This window comes from Passer domesticus, chromosome 1 (assembly GCF_036417665.1).
Source record: "Passer domesticus isolate bPasDom1 chromosome 1, bPasDom1.hap1, whole genome shotgun sequence".
Taxonomy (NCBI): Eukaryota; Metazoa; Chordata; class Aves; order Passeriformes; family Passeridae; genus Passer; species Passer domesticus.
This window is the reverse complement of record NC_087474.1, coordinates 148,464,227-148,486,775: the sequence shown is the minus strand read 5'-3', so window position 1 is coordinate 148,486,775 and position 22,549 is coordinate 148,464,227. Positions and strand designations below refer to the sequence as shown.

The 22,549-nt window shown below is 41.0% G+C and overlaps 1 protein-coding gene and 1 long non-coding RNA gene across 5 annotated transcripts in view; one reads left to right on the top strand and one right to left on the bottom strand.

Moving 5' to 3' along the window:
- Positions 1–618: 618 nt before the first annotated feature.
- Positions 619–22,549, bottom strand: part of LOC135284220 (uncharacterized) — a 23,858-nt gene continuing 1,927 nt past the window's right edge. The window contains exons 2-4 of one of the 2 annotated variants that reach the window (XR_010349671.1): positions 11,962–12,046; positions 2,901–9,233; positions 619–1,001 (exon numbers count right to left, since the gene is read on the bottom strand). This is a non-coding gene — a long non-coding RNA (uncharacterized LOC135284220). Of the gene's footprint in view, positions 1,002–1,675; positions 9,234–11,961; positions 12,047–22,549 lie in introns of those variants that run through there. The other variant, XR_010349666.1, reaches the window with a different exon arrangement.
- The window catches only part of ENPP2 (ectonucleotide pyrophosphatase/phosphodiesterase 2), a 71,790-nt gene continuing 70,025 nt past the window's right edge, over positions 20,785–22,549 (top strand). For 2 of the 3 annotated variants that reach the window (XM_064395551.1, XM_064395543.1), the window contains exon 1: positions 20,785–21,069. In XM_064395551.1, coding sequence (XP_064251621.1) covers positions 20,800–21,069 — 270 coding nt within the window. In that variant the 5' untranslated portion in view covers positions 20,785–20,799. The remainder of the gene's footprint in view (positions 21,070–22,549) is intronic. The other variant, XM_064395599.1, reaches the window with a different exon arrangement.

Genomic DNA, 22,549 nt, shown 5'->3' with positions numbered 1-22,549 from the left:
CCAACAGGCACACAATGATGATGTGAAAACTCATTTCTTTTAGGCTTTTAAGCAGCAGATTGGCACACATCTGGAGGGGATGTTTATGGGATGCTTCACCCTCCCACAGTGCAGGGACCTCACTGCTATGGCTGCTCTCGTGGTTTCTTTAATCTTCTGTTTTTGTCAGTGAAGTTCTTGTGGTGCCTCCCGGGATGTGAGCAGCACTTGCAGAAGGTTTAGGGAACTGAGGTCTTTGCCTGCCAAAGATCTCACCAGTTGTGGTTTAGCTTGAGTTTTTCTTCTGCTGAAAAACTGGTGACTATTTCAAAGTTATAAACTGACATTGATTCAAGTTAATATTTGATATTTGGACGGTGGATTAATCTCTCTGTTCTCTCCACCTTCAGACCTCATAGGTTGCCTGTAACCTGTGCAGTTGCTTTTGATCTGGGTTCTCAGTTTTGGTTAAAACTCCTGCTTTATAGTGCACTCTTCTTAAAACAAAAAAAAATGTTTTGAGTGGGGTGTTAACCAAATGCTGCAAGAATGCACACTACACATATAAATAGAAATTAATGTGTTGAAAATAAGCAAAGCAGTCAAAGTCTGGAGAATTTATTTCAGTATATCAGCTTTTAACATTAATTCCTTTATTTTGTTCAATATAAACATTAGAATACACATAAGTGTAGGGCAAATATGTAATGCTAAAATACCTGTATGTGTTTCTAATGCAGACTTTTCATGGGTTTTTTTCTTTATCTCTCAGTAGTATTACAGAATAAAATGTTCACAAAGTAAATACTGCATCTCTTAAATTTGTAGGCATGCTGAAGCATCCAATGAGGACATAGCTCCTGCCCTTAGGTGTCCCAGTAAGCAGGAGTTTCAGGAGTGTCCCAGTGCTGTGGAGGGAGGGACAGCAGGATGCACCTTCGTGGAGTCCTTGGGTGAGCCTGTAGATCTCTGTATCAATAAGCTCTGCTGTCCATAAGGTGCTCAGGCTGACACGAGGGCTCCTGTCAATGAAAATTAGTGTCTTACACTGTTCACCTTTTGGTTAGTTTTAGTTGATTTCATATTCATAGAAAGAAAATTTTTACAAATTCTAATACAAGAAATTTTGAGTCCTTATTTTCAGTTCTTTATGATTATTCTCAGAACTTAAGAACCCAGATTTTAATGGAGCATTGTTACTAAACAGCAGGCCTTAAAATAGACAAGGCAAGTAAAAATGTTTTAGATTAAATTTAAATACTTTTGTGTGTTTCAGTTTTTATATATTCATTAAAATACATATTCTAAAATATATATTTACTTTCTGATGTTATAATTTTAAATGACAATCATATATGAGTGTTTGCATATGAATTAAGTCACAGCAGCTAATATTTAAAGTTTACATTATTCCATAGTTATCTGATACCATAAATACAGATATTCTAAACACATTTCTAAGGCTTTGTTTTACTGTTATTTTTGTCCTGATAAATCTACAATGTATGTGTCGAAGAGTCAGGATTTCATTTGAAAGACTTTGCATTTTACTGAAAAATCCTTCAGTTAGTGTGGTGCTTAGGTCATGGTAACCACCATAAAGTGACAGAGCTAATGAAAGCATATTTAGCTGGATTTCCTTAATCTCTGAATGAAAGCGAATCTCTGTGGGCATGCTTTGGGCTGGTTTAACAGCTTGTCCCTGCTGCAGCAAGCAGCTCTCTCCCCCACAGCTCCTGACCCCACAGTTGCATGTAGGATTTTTTTGTTAACTAGGCTCTTCTGTGGCCTGATACAACTCTAACCAGTGAATAAAATTGGGGTTATTCTTGCACTGTTAGTGAGCTGAAACCTTTGGGCACAGGCTGAGTAGGCAGCAAGGCTCATGCCTGGCTTGTGAAGTCAAGGGTGGAGTGGGAAGAGGGAGGGAGGGAGGGAGGCGTGAGCAGGAACAAAACCCTCTTTGGCAGCAGCAGCCAGTTCATCTGGCTCCACTGCTTCTTGGGACTTTGCTCCGAGAAAATCATACAATAGGGAGAATTCAAGTTTTCACATCTGCGCCTCTTTGGGAGTCTTAATTTTGTTGGGAATTGGTTGAGTGATTGTTTTGAATCAGATTCATTTTGGACAATTTGGAAGGTTGGAGTGAGATGAGCTTATTAATTTTTTTCAGTTACTTTTTTTCATTTGCTGTGTTAAAAAAAAAAAAAATTGGTCTCAGCTATAGAGTGGAAAGGAAACTCACTTCAGAAATTACTCCAAAAGTCATTTCAGGTCAAATAGAATTTTATTAATTACTTTTGTTATGATGATGGTGATTATTATTATTATTAATAATAATAATAATAATAATGTATTTTTCTTTTATCCACGGAATTGAATTTTACAAGAGTTAATCTGAAGCAATTCACTCTGAAAATGCACTTTTCATTTTCTAAATATTCCTATATTGTAAATAAAGCACACTGTAAAGTGTAAGTAACTGGTTAAATCTCTAAATTTAAAAATTCCCTTTAAAAAGGCAGAGTTTGAAAGCAGAGTACAAATGAAAGTATATTGCAAGACCTGATTGATTCTTCCCCTTTTCAAAACCATATTTCTGGAGAAAAAAAGGTCTCTTTTGAAACTTGCATGTTTTGTAGCTCATTCCCCACCCAGGAGCTGAATCATAGCATATGAGGGAAGAAGGTTTCTTCGAAGTTTTGAAATTATTTGACTACAACTTTTCAAGCTGATGCGGAGGTCATGGACGTTTTTCACAATGCATTATTGTCTTGCTAGTTTTAGTCACTTAATTCCTAGTTTTTCTGTAGAGTGAAAAACTTGAGATAGGGAGGAAGAGAAGGGTCTGGGATGGTCTGTTACCTCAGGGAAGAGAGGCTTGGAGAGTGTAAAGGTCTCCAATCAGCTCTGTCACTCACCCTCCTAAGGCAGCTGCTGCTGCTTTTAGGTATCACAGAGCTGCTGCTGTCATCACATGTTCTCCTCTACTATTTCTTTGCCTTCAAGTCTTCTTCCAGTTCATAGACGTAATAGATGTCAGAGGGATGTCCAGGCTTCCAGAAAGACAAATCACTCAAAGACATTCACTAAAGCAGAGGGTTTAAGCTGCTTAGGAGCAGGTTGATACCCTGCACTTGGGGATTTGAGTCTTGTCATGGCTTTTCATGGTCTCTTCCCAGCTCTGTGGCCAGCAGGCTGCTACAACTTATTTCTCCTCCCTGAGAACCGAACACAGACATTCCTTGTCCCTTGTGGACATTTTACAATTCCAGAGTCTGTGCAAGCATCTTGCTTGTGTTTGGAGCAGTATGTATAAAAATGCTTTTCCATCTCAAATGTCATTTTATAATGTTGGAATTCTTGTGTGTTACTGAGTAGTTGACTAATTTCAAAATACTGAACACTTTCTGTTGCTTTTATTTTGAGAGTCAGATTTTTACAGAGATATATTTTTTATAGAACTGAAAATCTTCCAGGTGCTCTCTGAAACACTCAGCACGTAAGGATTAAGCAGGATTAAGACACAAAGGAGGAGAGAGAACAAAAGCTTCAAAAATTTCTCTTCTCTTCATAGAAGAGAAATACAATTACACTGTAGAAGAACTAAAAAAGGACTTCAAGGAATTGGTTGTTGACTACTGCTATGAGGAAGGGATATGAAAATCTCAGAGTAAAACAATGTGGAGAGGGCAGCTGATAACAGTACTCTTCTTGCAAAAAAAGTTTTAAAATGTAATTGGAGTTAAAATCATTTGTGAAATGAAAACAAGAAAGTGGTAATGTATATAATGTACAACAGCTGCTTAATTTTTGACCATTGTCCTTGAGTGCTGTATTCCTTAACTGAGAACCTAGCAAGAGCCCCATTTCTTTTTCAGAGTTGAGCAGCATATCATGACTGAGTATCTGTCATCCAACAGAAACAAACAGCTTGGAGGTTCACTTTTCATTTCCCTTTAGTGATTTGTGCTATCAGGAATAGAGAAAGCTTCTAAATATGTAATTTACAACTGTTTTACAAAAATCAAAAATACTTTGAACCTGATTTACCTGTTCTGCAATAATGTATGTAATGTATGTAATGTATACTTGGGCTGCACAGAAACACAGCTGGGAATTGGCCTTTGAGCTGTATTTTTATCAGTATGTGTTTCTGGTTGTGGCTGTGAGTTGAGGCAATGACTTGTACCTTTCCCTAGAGTCTGAGATGATTTTGGGTAATCGGTGCCACCATTTAAAGCAGATATTACAATGCCATTGAAAGCCCCTTCCAGCTTCTTCAGTTTGAGTGCCAGTTTTTCTCATTCGTCTGCCTTTCTTGTACTTGAATATGATGGAGGTTTCACCCAAGGATGATGGGAGGATTCAGTCTGGGCAGATTTTCAGGCTGAGGTGATCTTTCTCCGTGTGCTGGGTTCCTGAAGCAACTCCTGGCAGTTCTTCTGTGCTACAGAAAAGAGGGAAGCTGTAAATCCTAGAGTGTTTTTTGGTACCTGATATTTAATGTAAAGATGAATTAGTATAAGGCATCCAATCCACAATGCTATTACTGTTAAAAGAAGGTCCAGGTGGTATGTGTAATACTTAATATTCTCAGGCCTTTCACATTCATTGGAGGGACATGATCATCCCAGCTTTTTGGATCCTAGTATAATTCAGAATTTTTTTCTTTCTTTTTGTATCTGCAGAATTCATCTCTGCGAAGGCAGTGTCTCCCTCTTCCTTCAAATTACTGCTCAAGTCCTCTACATACTAATTACCTCTCTGCCCTTCCAGGGGGCAAAAAAGCATTTGCAGGCCCCCGAGCTGCAGTCACAAGTGCCAGGACTTTTCTCCAGCCCATCTTCGGTATTGTGACTGAAATGTTCATCAACCACACAAATGAGCTGTTTTGGACATTTCGTGTGGCAGCAGGTGCTGTACCAGCACCTTGCCAGGCAGAGGAGGGGATGGGCTGGAAGGTGAGCCACTGTGTACCTCTCATGGGCTGAATACACTGCACAGTCAAGGCCACCTCACATCTCATCAGCTCTCAAGCTCCTCTTCTCCCCAGCTCCATCCCCCTGCTCTTCTGTCTCCCATCTTCCTTCACTCAATCTTCTTTTCTTCTACTGTTGTTTCACAAATCCCCAGCTCAGACATGATTTCAAACCTCATTGAGATGACGAGCTGAACCAGAAGATGGAGGTATGTTTGTGCATAGGCCATCAGTACCTGCCACCAAATGGTTCCTCGTGGCCTTGAGGCCCTTACAGAGGTGGTGAAAGCTGCGTATGCAGTGTGCAGGTGGGGGCACTCTGCTCATTTGCCTCTGCCTACTCCCCAGATGTGTTGTTTTGCTTTTACAGAAGTTTTGACTGTCTCTAGTGTTTTCTACAGCCCAGATGGATGCAGTGTTCTGCCCTGGGCACAGCTCTGGGGTGCTGGAGTGCCTGGGGACAGGGAGCAGCACCAGTGCCTGGCATGTCTCTGCTTTCTGGACTGGAGGTCATGCTGGTGCTCCAGCAGCAATCAGAGATCTGTTTGATCAAAATACAGGCAGCAATTCACCTCCACACATTGCTCATGTCCAGCACTGTTTACAGGCTGGCCTGGGAACAGGTGACTGAGCAGCATTTTCAGCCTAGAGGAAAATAGGTAGTTTTGTTTAGGATTGGGTATTTTTTCCTTTTTGGAAGGCTACTCTGTTAAACATCTTAAGCATATGAAATTGACCTAATCATGTACTATGTCCTTTCCATTCAGAAACTGTAGATTTCCTTCTATATATGTAAATAAATAAAATTTATTCTGAATAATTGCAGGATTTCTATATAAATTGACTTTATATGGCACCGATCATGTCCCTCTGGGTTAATAATGCTCATACTAAGGTTTCCTTCTGAAATATAGCCAAACCTTAGAAAGGCATAGGGAAATGAGAGGCCCCATTGTGAGCTAATGACCTCTGTGAAGGAACCAACATGTCAGCACTGTAAAATGAGATACACTTAATAGCTTTTCACAATGGATGCTTGTATACGGTACACATCAGCGTACTGTGAAGTGGCTTGTTATGATAAGACCATAATATAGAACTTTTCTGTTGAAATGGTTCTCTCTCCCTACTTCTTGGGAAATATTTGTTCAAATAAATATGTGGGTTAGTGAGGCAACAGATAGTTATTTGTCTCTCAAGTGTGAGTAATGTAATATGAACAAGCATTAATGACCTAACTTTTTAATTCAACAGGAGATCCTTATTTTTCTTACATGCTAGCTTATTTCTTAATATTTTGGAATCCATTGCTCAGTGTGTGTTGTGTGTTCCCAGGGGAGCTGAGAGCAAGTTACAAGCTTTGGATTAACTCTCAGTTTTGGTCAACTTTATAATCTCTTGATTCTCTCTGGGGCTTCTTCAACTCAGTGGCTGGCAACCATGTGTATCTGCTCCCTGAATCATCCACTAACATCTGCCTGAAATACTGAAAGACTCACATTTTTCAGTGGACGTGAGAGGTAAAACTGGCCAAACCGTTCACGTGATTTAGAAGTCCTTGCCTGATTTCCAGAAGAGACTCCAGCATGGTGAAACCAAAGCCCTGTGAATTTCTGTGAGTTAGCACCTTGATACAAGGCTGGAGCAGTTCATATAATCACTGCCACAAGGGCAGAGGCAGCAGAAGTGAGGGAGTTAAGTGAATGGATCAAGAACTGTGAAAGGGAACCAGTGACAGGGCATAAAATCAAAGGAAAATCTGAGAGGCAATAGCAACAAGGAAGAAAAGCTGGGCATCAAGGAACAATGGGCAAAGATGACTAGACAGAATAATTTAGAGCCACGATCCACTGGGTTGTAGCCAGAGGTTCAGTAGTCTCACTGCTCCTGGCCAACAAGTTTCATATCCATTTGCTTAAAACATATGTTTTGTTCCTCTGCAGGTATGAGTTACCAAAAGGATGACAGCCTCCAACAGCTGTGGTTGCCAATCTCTTACCTCATGTGAGCCAGACATGTTCCAATACTGCTCTTGAACCATGAAGGAGGCAGCACATCATCAGCACACTAGGAATTGCTCTTCTTTGAATTCAGTCTTTTAAAATAATTTAAAAAAAACAAGCCACAAGGCACTCTCTTTGGAGAATATGAATAAGGTCCATTTGAATGGGCATAAGACCATCTGGGCAACTTTACGCAGTACCTTGGCATTCAAGTACAATGAGACAATCTCAACATAGTGTCTGGAGTGGGGAATGGACCTGCAGGAGAAATCTGGTCATGCTCAGATCAGCTCAATCTTTTTCTGGAGAGCTGGATCCTATTTCTGTCTCCACAGACAGAATTATTATGAGATGCTGCCAGGTCTTTTCAGCTATAATTTTTAGAAAAGGTTGGTTTTTAATTTCTCTGTTCAGCACACAGCAGAGCCCAGCTCTGACTGGGAGAACTGCTGAGTCTTGATGGGTTTGTGTGAAAGTAACAAGTCTGTGCTGCACACATCCAGTATGGCCAGTCTCTGGTAGTGCCTATTGCAAACTGTGGTAGTAGTGCTTTATAAAGCTGTGCATTCTTGAAACTGCCATTCTTGAAGTCTTAAGATAGGCTCTTAAATGTAGCCTATGTAGAAATAGTTTGTTAATGTCCCTGTCTCTCATCTGCAAGTGATGCTGCTTTTACCTCAAAAGAGTGCTGTCAAGATATTTTGGTAGCTGCTTGGACACTGCAAGGACATTTCTTGATCATCTTGTCTACAGAGAAGCTTTGAATGGTGCTTCACAATAAAGAAGTCAGGAATTTGTATGCAGTGACTGTGCTGAGCTGCTGTGCTGCTGTCAGTAGCACTGGCAGCACTGGGAAGATTCAGCTGGTCCTACAGCCTTGATGTGCAGCTCTGTAGCATTTGAACAGCAAGGGTGGGTTCTGTGCCTCTTTCTTCTCTGCAGCATTTAGCATTGCTAAATGGATGTGTCTGAGAGCAAGCTGGTTCAATATTTGTGATCTGGAACAGCTCTCTGCCTGGATTTGCTGAGTGGTGTTCACGTGGGAAGCAGATGAAGCAAGGGTGTAAGAACATCTGTTTGTTGCTGTGGTTGATGTTGCTTTAAGCAAGGGTCTACAGCACCAAGATCTGAACAGAAACACCTGAACAGGACATATATGAGCCAGAGCAACAGTCATGGATCAGTGTCTGACCATAGGACAGACTGAGTGGCAGTGGAAATCTGTCCTACTCTGAGTGACCTGGAGTATAGTTTGGGTGACGTATTTCAAATATAGGTGATAATGCTGATACCCTAAGAGCAAGTTAAAGCTGGTTGTTGCAGAGATATAAATATACTAAAAAGTGCAGGAGAATTTTTGGCCCTACATTGGGTGTCTTCTACAACACAGAATTGGCTACCATCTTGATCATGTCCTTGGTAGCAGAGAAGCACAAAACCAGCTGGGAGCTCCTTCTGTATTAGGCAGGAAGTTTTCCCTCAGCCACACTTCAAGTTCCCTTCAGCCTCGTGCTGCTTGTTGAACACTGTGTGGCTTCTCAGTACTTTATCACTGTTTGTATTTGACGGATGACCTTCGAGTCAAGACAGTGGCTACTTGCCATCCCTCGTTAAACCTGCCTGTTTTAGGGTCATTGTAAAACATTAGATGGACTTTTGGTGAATATAATTGGTTTTCTTTTTGGACAACATTCCAAATTTAGCACATCTTCTCCAAAGTTTAGCATAGCACTTTCCTGGAGCTGCATCAACCCCACAACTCAGTGTTTAAAACTCACTGTTAATGCCTATTGGAGATGATGTTGTAATAGCCTCTGTCACACTTTGAGTGATGGTCTTGTTTTCTTTAAATCTCTCTTACCATCTTGGAGATATCAAATTTTGGAATCAAACACTGATTTTAATGGAGGAATATTCCCCAGGGCCCTGATGTTTTATCCAAGAGTCCCAAACTTTGTATACAATTGCTGCTGTTGATTTCCAGTCTAGGGGACTGTCTCAAATTCCCACCTAAGTTTGGGGTCACCAAAAAAGCTCACATCTCTTTGCAGGTAATCGGAAAGAAGGGCTGGGCATTAGGAGATCATCTGAGTTTGTAGACACTGAAAGAACCGTTGATTAGCAGCTCTTGAGCTGAAGATTTATTAAGTGATTTTATATATTATATTCCTTTTCGAGTGACTGAATGCAGCTCTTGACAAAATGAGACATCCTTCTTCTGCTTCTCTCCATTCTGCACAGTTCATGCTCCCTAGGGATGGGAGGAGTTCCTTCAATGAAATACAAACAAAAAAGTCAAGATTCAGTTGCTACATGGGAATAGCAATTAGTATTTTCAATGTTTTAAACTTTTAATATGTTTTAACCGTCTCATTCTTGTTTTCTAGGCGAGGAAATTGTTTTGGCTTAAAATTCCTCAGAAAGGTCTGGGTAATCCTGTTGCTGAAATATACAATTTCTTTGTGTAATGGAAAGTGCATGAGCTGGGGAGACAGAAAGTGCCAGCTCCTGGATTGTTTCTCAAACATTTGCAATGGATATGGATTAATTCAGGGAACCTCTCGGTTCTGTCATGAAGGGTGAATTTGGCAATCATGTTGTTGCACCTCCAGCTCAGAAGTATTTTGACGGAAGTGAATTTTTGATATAAAGTTCATATCCAAGCTGCTTTGTGGCCCCATGTAGAGGGTAAGGTTTAGTATCAGGTAAAGGAAGGAATCCCTGCTCTGAATGAACACAGCCCAGCTGTGTGTTACTGTTGGGCCTGTTGCTAATGTTATTTCTGATGAGGCATGTTTACTTACTTTCACCATGACTGTCCGGAAATCCCATGGCAAGAAATGTCAGAACATTTGCCAAATCACTACTTCACCCATCAAGCTGATTGTTGCGTGTTACTCGGTCTGGTTCACATTAAGGGTTTGCTCCATCCCTGCCTTTGCTCTTTTGGGGTATATTGATTACTTGTGGTGGGTTTTATAACAAACAGCCCTTTTTGAGGGATTACTCCCTCCTTTTCTTCCTGAGCCTGTGGCATGTTAGTAAATACAAGACTTATCTTTTCTGCTTCAGACACAGTCTATCTAAGGCTGTTCATCCAAAGCAATCAAAAGCAAAATCCTTCCGGTGGTTGATTATTATTATATTTTAATATCTTTTGCAAAGCAAACAAAAAAGAAAAAGCCTACCCCAAAAAAGAAGGAATGCAATAAAACTGAAAGAGGCTTAATTTCTCCTCCTGACAAGTATCTTATTTTTCTGTATATCAAAAAGTTTTTCAAGAATCAGAAGTCCTGCAAGCAGAGGTAGGCTGGTGCTGCTTGAGAGCTGGCCTGTGTAAAGGGAAAGTTTGGCAGCCTGGGGTCTGGCTGGCTGGGGGTGCACACAGCCAAGCCCCCTTGCGCCAGCACAACCTGGGGCTGAAGTCTCTCCAGGGGTTCCTCCAGAGCACAAGAGCAGATTTGACTGATAAAGACAGGCCTGAAAGGCTGTCTTAGATCTGCTGTCTGCAGTGCCTGTGAAACTCTGCAATGGACAGAGGGGGCCTTTCACAGCCTGGGTTTGGGAGTCTGGCATCCTCCCCAGCCTCTGATTTAACAATTTCATCTTACATCCAACCTGAGATGAATGGCAAAAGCATAAGGGATCAGAGAGAGTAGACTGTTGCTTTGCAAGAGAGAGGCAGCACTCTTGGAACCCTCTTGAAGTTGTATTATTGCTGTTATTTATTTGCATAGTTCCACATTAATCCTGCTGGTTTTACCTACTGGTAAAGTATGAGCTGAATTAATAGATGGGTGAAACTCTGCTGGAGAGTGCATGCTCCAATAATTAAATGTTTAAAATGATTACTTGTTTTATTTCTACTATGCACTTGTACCTAAATTGGCTTTTTGTTGTGCATCAAGATTTCCTGCATGTCTTGCAGGTAACTTGGGAAGGAAACAAGATGGGATTGTGCTCTACAAATCCTTTAAAATGGAGGAAGATACCTTAAAAAGTAATCTCTAAAAGTATACTTGGGCTTAATTTTACTTTTGAAATTCTTATTGGTCCTCTGCAAGATGTGTGAAGACTGACAGTTCAAACAGCAAAATTCCACTTCAGTAGTAATTATGTGTTTTCTGGAGGTGCTACCTTGTAAAAGGTAAAATATGTTTTTTGCAGAAAGACATTTATACGCTAAAAATTATGCGGAAATTACTGACAGTGAGGCAAGAAGAGAAAGTGGAAGAAGGACGGGTACTGTCACCTGTTAATTTTTGCCAGTCTTCTCTAGGTCTGTTCTATTAAATGTCTTTCTCTGAGATAATGGATGTAGGGGTAGGGTGATAGCAAGAGGCATAGCAGGCTGATTCTGGAGGTGTTTTCACCTTTCAAGCCAAAAGTGGTGATAAGAATCAGCAGTGGTACTGAGAATAATGGATCTGGGACTTTGAGATGAAGCAAAAAAAATCTGAAACCTGAAATTAGGCTGTGATGAAGAGCTTTTTTGAGTTTTCTATGCTCAACAGCTCTTCATTAATGCAGTCTGACATATGTTTATTTCAATACTGTGATCCATAACAGCTAACTCCAAATGGAAGCAAGAAACTCAGCTGAACACAACTTGGCAAGTTGCTGAGGTGTCTGACTTTTATATGCTCTTCAGGCTACATGGAAGAGGTTGCAACAACTTAAACTGGAAATGCTCAAAGCCCTAATGAAAGGTTTCATATTTGAAATGTGGAGCAAGATTATGCTCTGAGCATGAGCCAAAAAAATGAGAGGGAGTAGCTGACATCACCTTAGCTAGATTTGAGCTTTTGTTGGCTGAAAAAAGGTCTGAGAAAAAAGTACATCTCTATAACAGCAAATTGTGTTGCTTAGGCCACCTACAGGGACTCCTTGCTGTGCTGTTCATTCCCTGGCATCCATGTCATGAAAGCAGCTGAGAGCTGTCAAGAAATACAGTGCTAGGAGATGTAAAGAAAATAGAGGTGTTCATCTCTCATCTACCCCTGGCCTCTTCCTTGGCATCCCCTCACAAGTGCATTGCCTCTCTCTGTTCCAGTCTCACAGACCCCTGCCCCGTGCATGTGGACTGCCAAAATCAAAAAAGGGATCAAAATTAAACTAAAACAAATCAACTCTGGAGAAATGGCTTTTAAATTCTTTGTTTAGTGAAAGGTGGTTAAGCAAGTGCTCACCACCTTAAATTTACTGTCCTTAAATTTACTGTCCTTGTCTCTGCTGGGATGTTTGGGAGTCCAGTTGAAAACAAATTAGCAGCATTGATGGTAAAAGATCCTGGAAGAACTAAAGCAAAACCTCAGGACACACAAATAAATATCCTTTTCTTGGTATTCCTATACCCTGACTTGCTGCTGCTTGTGAGCAGCGTGGTGCAGATAAAAAATCTGAGCTCATTATTCAGGTCCTGCTTACCCTTTGCAGGGATGGGAAGGGATACAGTGCCATTGACTAGCTTCCTTCATCTAGGCCACTTTTCTCAGTATTTAATCTCACCATACAGCTAATTAAATATGCTTATAAATTATAATTGCTATCGCTGGGGAAACTCAGCGGAAGATGAGTCTCCAAATTTTCTGCTGTAAATCTTGATGCATTGGCTCGCTGACACGTGGTTAAAACACAGCTGTAAATCTCTTTGTGAGACATATTGTGAGGAACGAAATACATGGGAGTTTTTCAGCACAGCAGTTACAAGGAAAAAGCTCAGAGCTCCTTGCTGCTGCCAATCCAATGCCACTGGTGTCCGAAGTAATTAATGAATTTCTGGCTTTTTACCAAGGCTGGAAAGTGATAAAAAGAAACAATCAAGTTGCTTTTACCTTGATTCCTGTCACTGAAAACTTCAAACACCTACAAAAGCATTCAGATGTTTTCACTTGAGTTCTAGTCAAACATTGCGAAGTTTGTGGTTCCCACCCCCCACTTTTTGACCTGGAGAATGATATAAGCAAACTGTTGGCATCTTTACCTTAAAAGTAGGTGTATAGATAAAATGCCATCTTTGAAATGCATTTAGGTGCTGCTAAAAATCTATCCAGGTCCAAAAGCTGCCATTGTTTTCAAGAAATCTGCACTAAAATATATTCTTACACTTTTGTATTGTAAAAGGCAGACAAAAAGGAGAAGGTGTATGAAGATATGCAGCCAGAAGGATAGATGGAGCCATGTATTTCTCTTCCCTAATTCACGTATGATTCTACAATTAGTTAATACAGGACTTCTGAATGTGGTGGTCCTGTCCTCCTCCCATTCCCCTACTGGGGATTCCTGAGAATCAGCCCAGAGGATCAGCTGGATCTGGTGAGTCAGTTTGCTAAACAGCCAGAAACCAGATCCAACCAAAATCAGGGGGAAATAAGTATTTTGTGCCTTTTTAAAAACTAAATTAAATCCCCTGGGAGCCAAGTGGGAGCCATAGATGGTACAAGAAGGAGGTAGTGGTGCCAGCTGGGGGCTGCCAGCTTCCACACATGCAGGGCAGCAAGTGAGACCCTGCTCTTGGGCACCAGGAGGGAACAAACCCCATGGCAGTTGAAGCACTTGGTGTGGAGTGCTGGCAGAACTCAGCAAAAGGCAATTCCATTGTGTAAAGGACACGGGCACAGAGCTGCAAGCTGGAGGCAGCCATGATGCAGTGGATTTTGTGAGCAGATTTGGAAGGGAAAGCCAGCATGTTTGGCCACTACAAGTGGGAGGCTGTTCCCTGTGTGCAGTGTGGGGACACAGCTCTATGAATGGAGGCATTAATTGAGAGCACGGCTGCAGCACCAGCTCAGGAAAGCTGCTTGGTGCTCGCTTGTGTCCCTTCCATTCCATCAAAGCTCAAGCACTTCATGGAATAAAGGCATATGGGACCAATAAAGCAGATTTAAGGAGATGGAGTCCAGGTGGCAAAAGTGTATAATGGGAAGTGACTTATGGGAAAATGTTGCATTCAAAACTCCTCTGTTGGTTTAGGTGACCCTGTAAATCCAGGCCCGGCTTTTAGTCAATGGGACTACTCATGAGAGCTAAATTACTTATGTTGCAGGATTGAATTTACTGAAAGGAAGACTTTTCAAGGAGGTCCAAATAAATGTTCTAACTCATGCTTACAGTGTTCTTAGTTTTTAGCATGAGCCCAGTTGTGAACACAGACAACCAATTTGCTGTAATTTGTATATTTGGTTGGCATGTGTTTACAGAGGGGAGATCTGGATTTATTTAAAGAACTACTTTGCCCCTGGTTTCCGTATACTTCCCTTAATCTCTCTCCACAAAAGAAGCTCAAACAAAACCCCCATACCCTCCTTCCCCCACTTAATGGAAAACTTGAAAGCAAACCCTGCACAGTGTACCTTTCATATGCACATAGGTACCTTGCAGTGAAATGAGAAACAGCAGAAGAGCTCTGCAATAACCATGACTGAATGTGCAAGGAAAAAATCAAGCCTTCAGCAGAATACTCCTTCGTTAGATCTTAAAAGCAGAAAAACGTCCCCTACAAATAAATCCTCAACATGATTCTCATATGAAAGAGAATCTTTCCACGTTGAAACCAAATGTTCAAAAGCTCTGTGCTTTGTTGTATTAATGCCCATAATTTATTCTTCTTAGAAACTATCCCTCACAGGCTGTTATAGCACTCAGTGTGGTACATCATAATAAAAACAACTTAGAAGGCAAAAACATTAGAACAAAAACAAAACTCTGAAAGCTTTAGTGAATAAAGACTTGCAGGGGGGTCTGGAAAAAGGACACAAATGTTGTGAGAAATCAAAAACAGAAGTATAAATTGTAAGCAGAAATATAAACTAAGCTTTGTGAACAAACAAGTCCTTTTAGAATTTTTAAGTAGTTGTATGCAAAATTGATTTGTGCAGCGCAAAACCTTCACTGCACAGTCATTCCTCTCTGCAGCATCCAATGCTAAATAAACCAGTTCACTCTTGGGTTTGTTGTTTTTTTTTCCCAGAATCGAGTACATTTCAGTGCAGGAGCAGCTGTCACTGTGATTGATACCTGCTCAGACTAGCACTTGTAAGGCCCTAATCCATGTTGCAGTTGGGCTTGTAGCTTCCTCTCACAATAGATTTTCACACAACAAGGATGAGTTGTTCAATCATTTGAAACAGATTTTACAACCCAACTGGAGATGATAAGAAATAAGAAAACTTTATTTTTATTTTTATTATTTTTTCTTCTTAAAAATTTATCCAATTTCCCCTGCCCTAAAAAGACTGAGATGTTTATGTTCTCTGGAGATTCAACTTTCTTTTTAGGAACATGAAAACCCAAGCACCATAGTAATGGTGGCCAACCCACTGATCTTGAATTACAAATGCTGCATCTACAACCCAGGTCATGTCACAGCTTGGACCAACAACTTCTTGCTGGCACAGTAGATGGTGGGTGGTCAAAATTCCTGACTGTGCTTCAAAGGCTGCTCTTGGTGTATCACCTGCAAATCCACGTGTGTTTTCTACCCCTGCCCTGTAGTGGGACCCGTGGAAGTCGTCAGTCCTTCCTCTGTAAGCCTTGTCTGGAGCTTCTTTACTTCTCTGCTCTTTAGGGTATGTTGACTGTATTTGTTGCTTGTGTTTGTTGGCTACTGTCACCTATGGATTGGTGTTAGCATCTGGGAGTGTGTACTCAACATATTATTTTTTATTTAACCTTCATAATCCTCATTCCTAATGCAGGCCTTCATAATCATGTTTCAAAACTGGATGTTCTGTAGCAGGTAAGAGCAGCCTTCAAATTTATTGCGTTACCTTCTTTAGGGATTTTACTAACTTGGTCCCTAGTTACAATTTGTAAGTTACTGTTTGATTTAAGAAATTTGTACATCTTGTTCAGGATGTAGACTTTGACTTCACTTGTACATATGATGCAAGACTAGGAACTTCAAAATTAGGTGGAGCTGTAATTGTGTTAGATTAAAGAGATATTGTTTGGGATAGGGCATAAGAGATTGTCTTTGGGACAAGAAAACCAGTAGAAGAGAAAGACTGAAGATGTAAAGAGCAATGTCCTAGTGATAAGGCAGGTAGATAAGGAGCCATGGTGTCAGCCCTCAAGCTACAGAACAGGAACTTGGCTGGTGCTGGTAATGCTCTCTTCTTCCCTGTGTCTCTTTGCTGGCCTTAGCCAGGGCTCGGAGTGCTCTGCATGATGGCCCAAGTGATAAAGCTGTGAGCTATCTCAGCTAGTTCTAGCTCGCTCTCTCAGAGGAAAGCTGCAGCCCATGCAGGGTCTTCTCATGTTGGTCAGGGAGAGCTAAGCCTTAGTTTACAATCTTTATGATTTTTCACACATCTGAACTTCATCTCCTCACACACATTTACCCCTGGCTACAGTTTATGGCCATTTCTTTGCCATCCTAAACTCCCCATGGCAGACACCCTCACAGAGGTGGATCCTGCTGGTGCACGTTTGTAAAGCTGTGATATTTTATAACTGCTTCTAGCCTGGTATACTGTGGTTAACAGAGCCCAGGAAAAGAGGATTAATATTTTGTCAGATGATTTTTAGAAGCTCTGGGTCTGATGACTTTTCAGAGGGAAGACATGTTTTTGTTTTAGCTGAGGATAAAGGATACTGTAACATCCCCACTGGTGGGCAAAGTCTAGTGGAAATAAAAAACATTTAATGGAAAAACATTGTTTAACAGAAGTGGTAAACCTTTGGAGTTTGAACAAAGCTTTTACGTAGGTGTAATACTGCCAATGAAGGGTTAAGAACAAGAAAATATGCCAAAGCAGAGTCAGAGATACAAGAGCACATAATCCATTCAGATTGCAGACGGAGTAACTCCAGCCATGCCTAGAAGGTAACTGGACAAAGTATGTTTTTTCCATTAGCTCAGCTCGCACAATTATGCTGGTACAGAATTACAAATTTCTGCGCAGTTCTGGCCACAGAAGCTATTTCTTCATGCTCAGACCTGTTTGCTGGAGGTGAAATTGAGCTGGGTCACTGGAGCTGCAGAGAAACTCATAATGAAACTAAATCACATGAGGTTGTGCTTTGCAGGGGGTGGATGGCTGGATTAGGCAGCACACTAAGTAGTCCCCCGGGATATTTTTCAACTGCAAGCTCAGTGATCAAATATGGAACAGATTAACAGGAGGAGGGGTTGTATATTTCTTGTAAATCACAATCTTCTTTTATTCACGACTATCTGCAGCACAATTTTTTTGAAGCACTGGTTTTTATGATTTAGTGCTGTAATACCCATGGCATATCAAGCTGCCAGTATAATTTTCTGATGAATTTATTTGCATCAATACTGTTTAAACTGAGTGCAGTAAGTGCAGGGATTAAAAGTAGTTGTGTTTAAAAGGTCTTTCTTTCTTTCTAACTGTCTGGCTTATCTGTAAACACAGCTTTTAAAAATAGGATATTAATGTTAGCTCCAGAAATCCATATATAGTTGCTCAATGTGTGGTCTGATTTAATTGTATAATTAAATAGCTACTCCCTCTGATTGCACGAGATCAAGAGATGTTCAGATTTCTGATTCTGATGAGAACAACTGCTTTAAAGCCGAGCTTGTACAATCTTTTCTCCTATGTCTTCTGAATATTGAAAAAGAAACAACATTTTTTATCCTTTTCATTAAACTTTAGCTACACATGAAAGCATGAGCCTATGCCCCTTACAGTGAGTACTGTCCTCAGTGCATTTGTTGTAAAACCAAATTCCTGAATACTGATATCCGAACCCAGTGTACCGGGGAAGTTACCACTTTTGTTTTCATTACTTTGATGTTTTGCATGATCAAAATAGGACCTTGGTGCCTGAAACATCTTACTTGCAGCTATACCTGTGTAAGTGCAGCCCTGCCCTGATCTGAGCAATTTGTGCCTTGCTGCTGCCTAAAGCCAAGTCCAGAAAGCAGATCCAACATCTCTGATCACAGCTCACTGAGGATATGCTGCAGGGAGAGGCTCTTTGATATTTTCACAAGGGCATGTAGTGATAGGGCAAGGAGAAATGGCTTCAGACTGAAAGAGGGCAGGTGCAGATTGGATATTAGGAAGGAATTTCTCACTAGATGAGTTTTAAAGTCCCTTCTGGCCTAAACCATTCTATGATTCTGTAAAAAAGCAGTGATGGCCACAGCCTGTAAAAGAGTGGTGGTGGCACTGCACAGATCACCTTTTAGGGATCCTAAAAAACTCCTTATACATACATACACGTTTCAAAACTATGTGGGTTTGGGTAGAAATCCATTCCCAAAGCCCTTCAGGAGTGGCACTGGCTTCCACTTCCATCACTGTGTATCCCTCTGCCCCAGGTCACTGCTCCTGCTTGAACTGAGGTAGTTAATTCTGAGGAAGCATTACCTAAAGCAATCCCACTGCTCCCCATGACACCTAGGGACAGCAGCATCTGTTTTGCTAAATAGCCTGAATGTGTTTATACAGAGTGAGAGTTGCCTAAGATTTATTTTAATTGAGTATGACTCAAAAATGAGTAGCTGTATGACCAAGAATGTTGTGGTGTTAAACTGATGTAAAGATTGACCAAAATATTTTTAGAGTGCAATGAATATATTGGGAAATGCTAAATCTTGCCAGTTCCTGCAAACCATGCTGAAGTGAGACTAAGTAGGGAAGCTTGTGCTTGTCCCCAAACACAGGTATATATTAACTCTGTAAATGTGGAGAAATCATTTAACTTATAATGTAGACATGTCTTTATTCAGCAGAGCACTTGTAACAGTAAGTTTGAACACCTCTGTTGTAGAATAGATTCTTTTTCATGGTGTAACAAATAATTAAAAGTGATAGGTTAAAATCAAAGAAGAAAAAAAAAGAAAAATTATATTTAAGTGAGATGGGGCTAAAATGTTGTCAGTGGCATGGCAGGCTGCACATTATCTTCTAAAGCAAGTGAGATGCATCTTTTTTCACATGGAATTCAAGCAAGTATTAGGGAGCACGATGCTGGGAACAGCTTGATAGTGGAGATCTGTGCGTTTGCTAGTTTGTTTCTTCTTCTCTGATACTTTTTTGCTCCTTTTGTTCAGATATTTTGTGTTTAGATATTGCAGAATATATGTATATTTTAATTTCCTTGCATTCACTACTTGTAGCACTCTAACTGGATTTGTATCTAATTCTTTGAAATGTTAATATTCCTCAAACACTTAAAATCTCTCTGCTTCTCTGTTCTCTGTGCATTATCAGGTGCTCTGTGCTGTCTTTCCAACAGAAGCCCTGTTTCATTTCTGACAGGACCTATGCAATAGCTCCTCAAAGCTTTGATTTTATTCTCCTTTTCAATGTTCCCTCTCTTGAAAGACTGATGTTGAAGGAAGGGGCTGGAGGGAACAGGGAGGATGGTTGGGGAGATTTCACAATGGAGTTTGGGGTTTTTTGCGGGGTGGGCTGAGATTTATTTCAGCACAAGAAATGTGCTTTCCCAGCATGCTCAACACCACACTTTTTATGGGAGAGATGCAGGCTGTGTGTGCAACTGTGCTGAGGGAGTGGTGCACGACAGACAGCCATGACCACACTCCTGGACCTGGCTAGGACTGTGAGCACCTTTTAAAACTCCTTTCCTTTGAAATAAACCTGCAGTGTGACCCATGGTCAGAGAGGGCCTCAAAGACACCCAGAGAAGATGCTCTCCAGAGAGCTCAGGCATTAAGTGTGAGCAAATTGCACACAGTGCTCAGCATACACATAGATCTCTTAAAGATTTATAACTTGAGAAAATTTGTATCGAATTTGGTAGCAATGAATGAATGTATTCATTTGACAAAGACCATTCTTCTCTGGTCCCCAAAATCTGGTCTGTTGCTCCAGGCTATGTAAGCCTGAGATGTATTTATGGAAAGGACAGATAATTTTAGTTAACATTTGTATAGAAAGGAACACATTCTTTGTTTTAATCTCAAAAATGTTCAGTGCAATTTGCTGCAAACTAAAAATAGATTAAAAATTCCCAACTCTTTTCAGCACAAAAATGTCAGTGCAAATATAAGTTTGTCAGAGCAATAAATAGCAAAAATCAAGGTCTTATAAAGGAAAATTTGCTAACCTGAGAGTCACACTGCTTTAAACTTTCCCTGTAACCTAATAAATAATCACTCTGAGGGCCCATCACTTCACCTGCAGCATTCACTGCCATATCCCAAGGCAAAGGTGATAAATTCTGTTGTCACCCCTCCACCTCCAGCCCAACTAGCACGATATTTGGATGTCATGCATGCTGTGTATTGACAGCCACTATTTTATACCCATTCAAGTAAGAAGCTTTCAAAATACTTAAAATCACAGCTAAAATAAACAATTTTAAAATAAATTTGTTTATAATAAATTTATTTAATAAATTTAATTTAATAAAAGCCACTCCAATACATTAAAAATCCAAAGGCCCTGCTGTTGTTATCCGGATGCACAAATTTAAAACTATATGCACTCTAGCAAAGGTGGCCCAAGCTTGGATGTGTTTGGAAGTGCTAGTCAGTAGAGGCTGGCTTAAGGCATGGGATTGGAAATCGGGGTGCTCTGCTTTTGGGGTACTCTGTAGTTAAGATCCTAAAAGCAGAAAAAGCACTCCAGATAGCAGATCCTGGTGAAGGGTCTTTGCTTTGCAAAGTGAAGAATGTAATCTTATCCATTACTGAACAGCTCTATTAAATGATGAGAAAAAGCTCAGCACCACCTTGTTATCTGCACATGACCTCTCCTGAGGCATGTGTGGCACAAAATAAATTAGGAAAAAAAGAAGGACAGATTAAACAAGGGCCGGGGAGTTCTGCATTTGAAAGCAGAACTTCAGGACAGGGACACTTTCCAAAGAACCATTTCAGGCAAAGGTCACATGTACGCATATAAAATCATTCCTGAAAGCAGCGCCTTTGTCCCGCAGCGATCTCCCAAAGGAGCCATTGTCCTGCCGGGCAGCTGGCACCCTGACTTCAGCCGCGCCGCCGCGGGGCCGGGGCCGGGGCAGCCCCGAGCCGGGCCGGGCCCGGGGCAGCCCGCGACCTCCCGGGACATCCCGGCCCTGCGCAGCCGCCCGAGCCGCTCCAGCGCCAGCGCAGCTTCCACGCCGAGCTTCAGACATGGGGAAAAAAGACCCGCTGGTACGGTAGGAGCATCTGCGCTCCCCTTCTGCCCTGCTTGCCAAAGTAGCCTTAAATAAATATCATTACAAGCAAAGTCAGCTAATGGAGTAGCATGAATGTGGTTTTGCAGAATGCAACTCGGATTGGGATTTGGCAAGTAGGAAGTCCTTCCAAAATGCATTCAGGGGTGATGTTGAAAGTCCCTTGATTCATAATAAAAGAGAAAATATTATTTAATGCACAGGGAAGAAAATATATTTTAGAAAACATAGTAGTTCTTGCACAGCTTGTTTTGCCTCCTGAAGAGATCTCCTCTCTTAACCTATTTAATATAAACTGCTTTTCATATATATTCTTACCTTACAGCAATATCAAAATTGGCATCCAGCACAGACATGAGCAAAGTATCCTGTGTTTTGTTTATATTTACCTCCTACAGTACTAATATTATGCAAGTACATAAATATGAGTTTAGACCTCCTACATCACTTGCCTTTTGATTTATATTCAAATTTCCAGTGTCTGGAGCTTCACAGGTAAAGTTCTGGGCTTGAAGGCAATCTGTGTCAATAAAGTTCCTGTTACAGGTACCTCTCCCTAAGCCTTTTTTTCCAGGGGAACTATACGAATCTCTTTAATCAGGGTAGTAGCACTTCAAGTATCTGTATTTTTCCCCATAACTCTCTATGCCACAATTGTAAAGTGCTGATTTGAGAGACAAGTTGTATAAGGAGCAATGAAACACTGCATGCCTCATTGTTCCTCTACTCATAATGGACTCATGATGATTTTGCTTATTCTGATCTTTAAGTATTAGTCTTGGGTCCTTTTTTCAAGTTTCTTTTGCTTCTGATTTGCTTAGATTTTGATTGTGATTTGCTTCTAATTTCTGTTGATCTATGCAAGCTTCCTGTCAGCATGTGTCAGTGCTGTGCACACTGTTCCTTATTGCCACCACATCTGTGATGGAAACTCTGAGCTCTGCAAATGGAATTGGGACACTGACTTGTCCATGAAAAACAAAACAGGGAATTGGGGCATTTCAGGGTGAGGTTTACACGAGTGCTCTAGCCCTCCCCACTGGACCTGTGGAGAGGTGGGCAGGGGCTGCCAGAGAGCCGTGGCTGTGCCTGGTGGATGGGGAGAGATACTGGGGGGTTGCCTGTACCTAAAACAAGCAAAGGTGACTGTGGCCCTAAGATTGGCTGCCCACAGAGGACCTGCTGTACCTGTTCAGGGTCAGATAGAGACATTTGTAGATGAAGAGCTTCTCATGAAGTGCAAGGCTGGGGAAATGTTTCCTCCTTGGAGGCTGGCGTGTCTAAGATGTTAAGAAAACAAAATAGTGCTCCATTTGTGTAGTAATATTTATTCTACAAAATCTTAGCTTATTTCAGAGGTTGTAATATGAAGGTCAAACTATAAGTTTAATGTCACTGCAGCAAGGAGGTTTCCAATTATTCATCAAATATGCCAGCTGAGTTTGAACGCCAGACAGCTGAA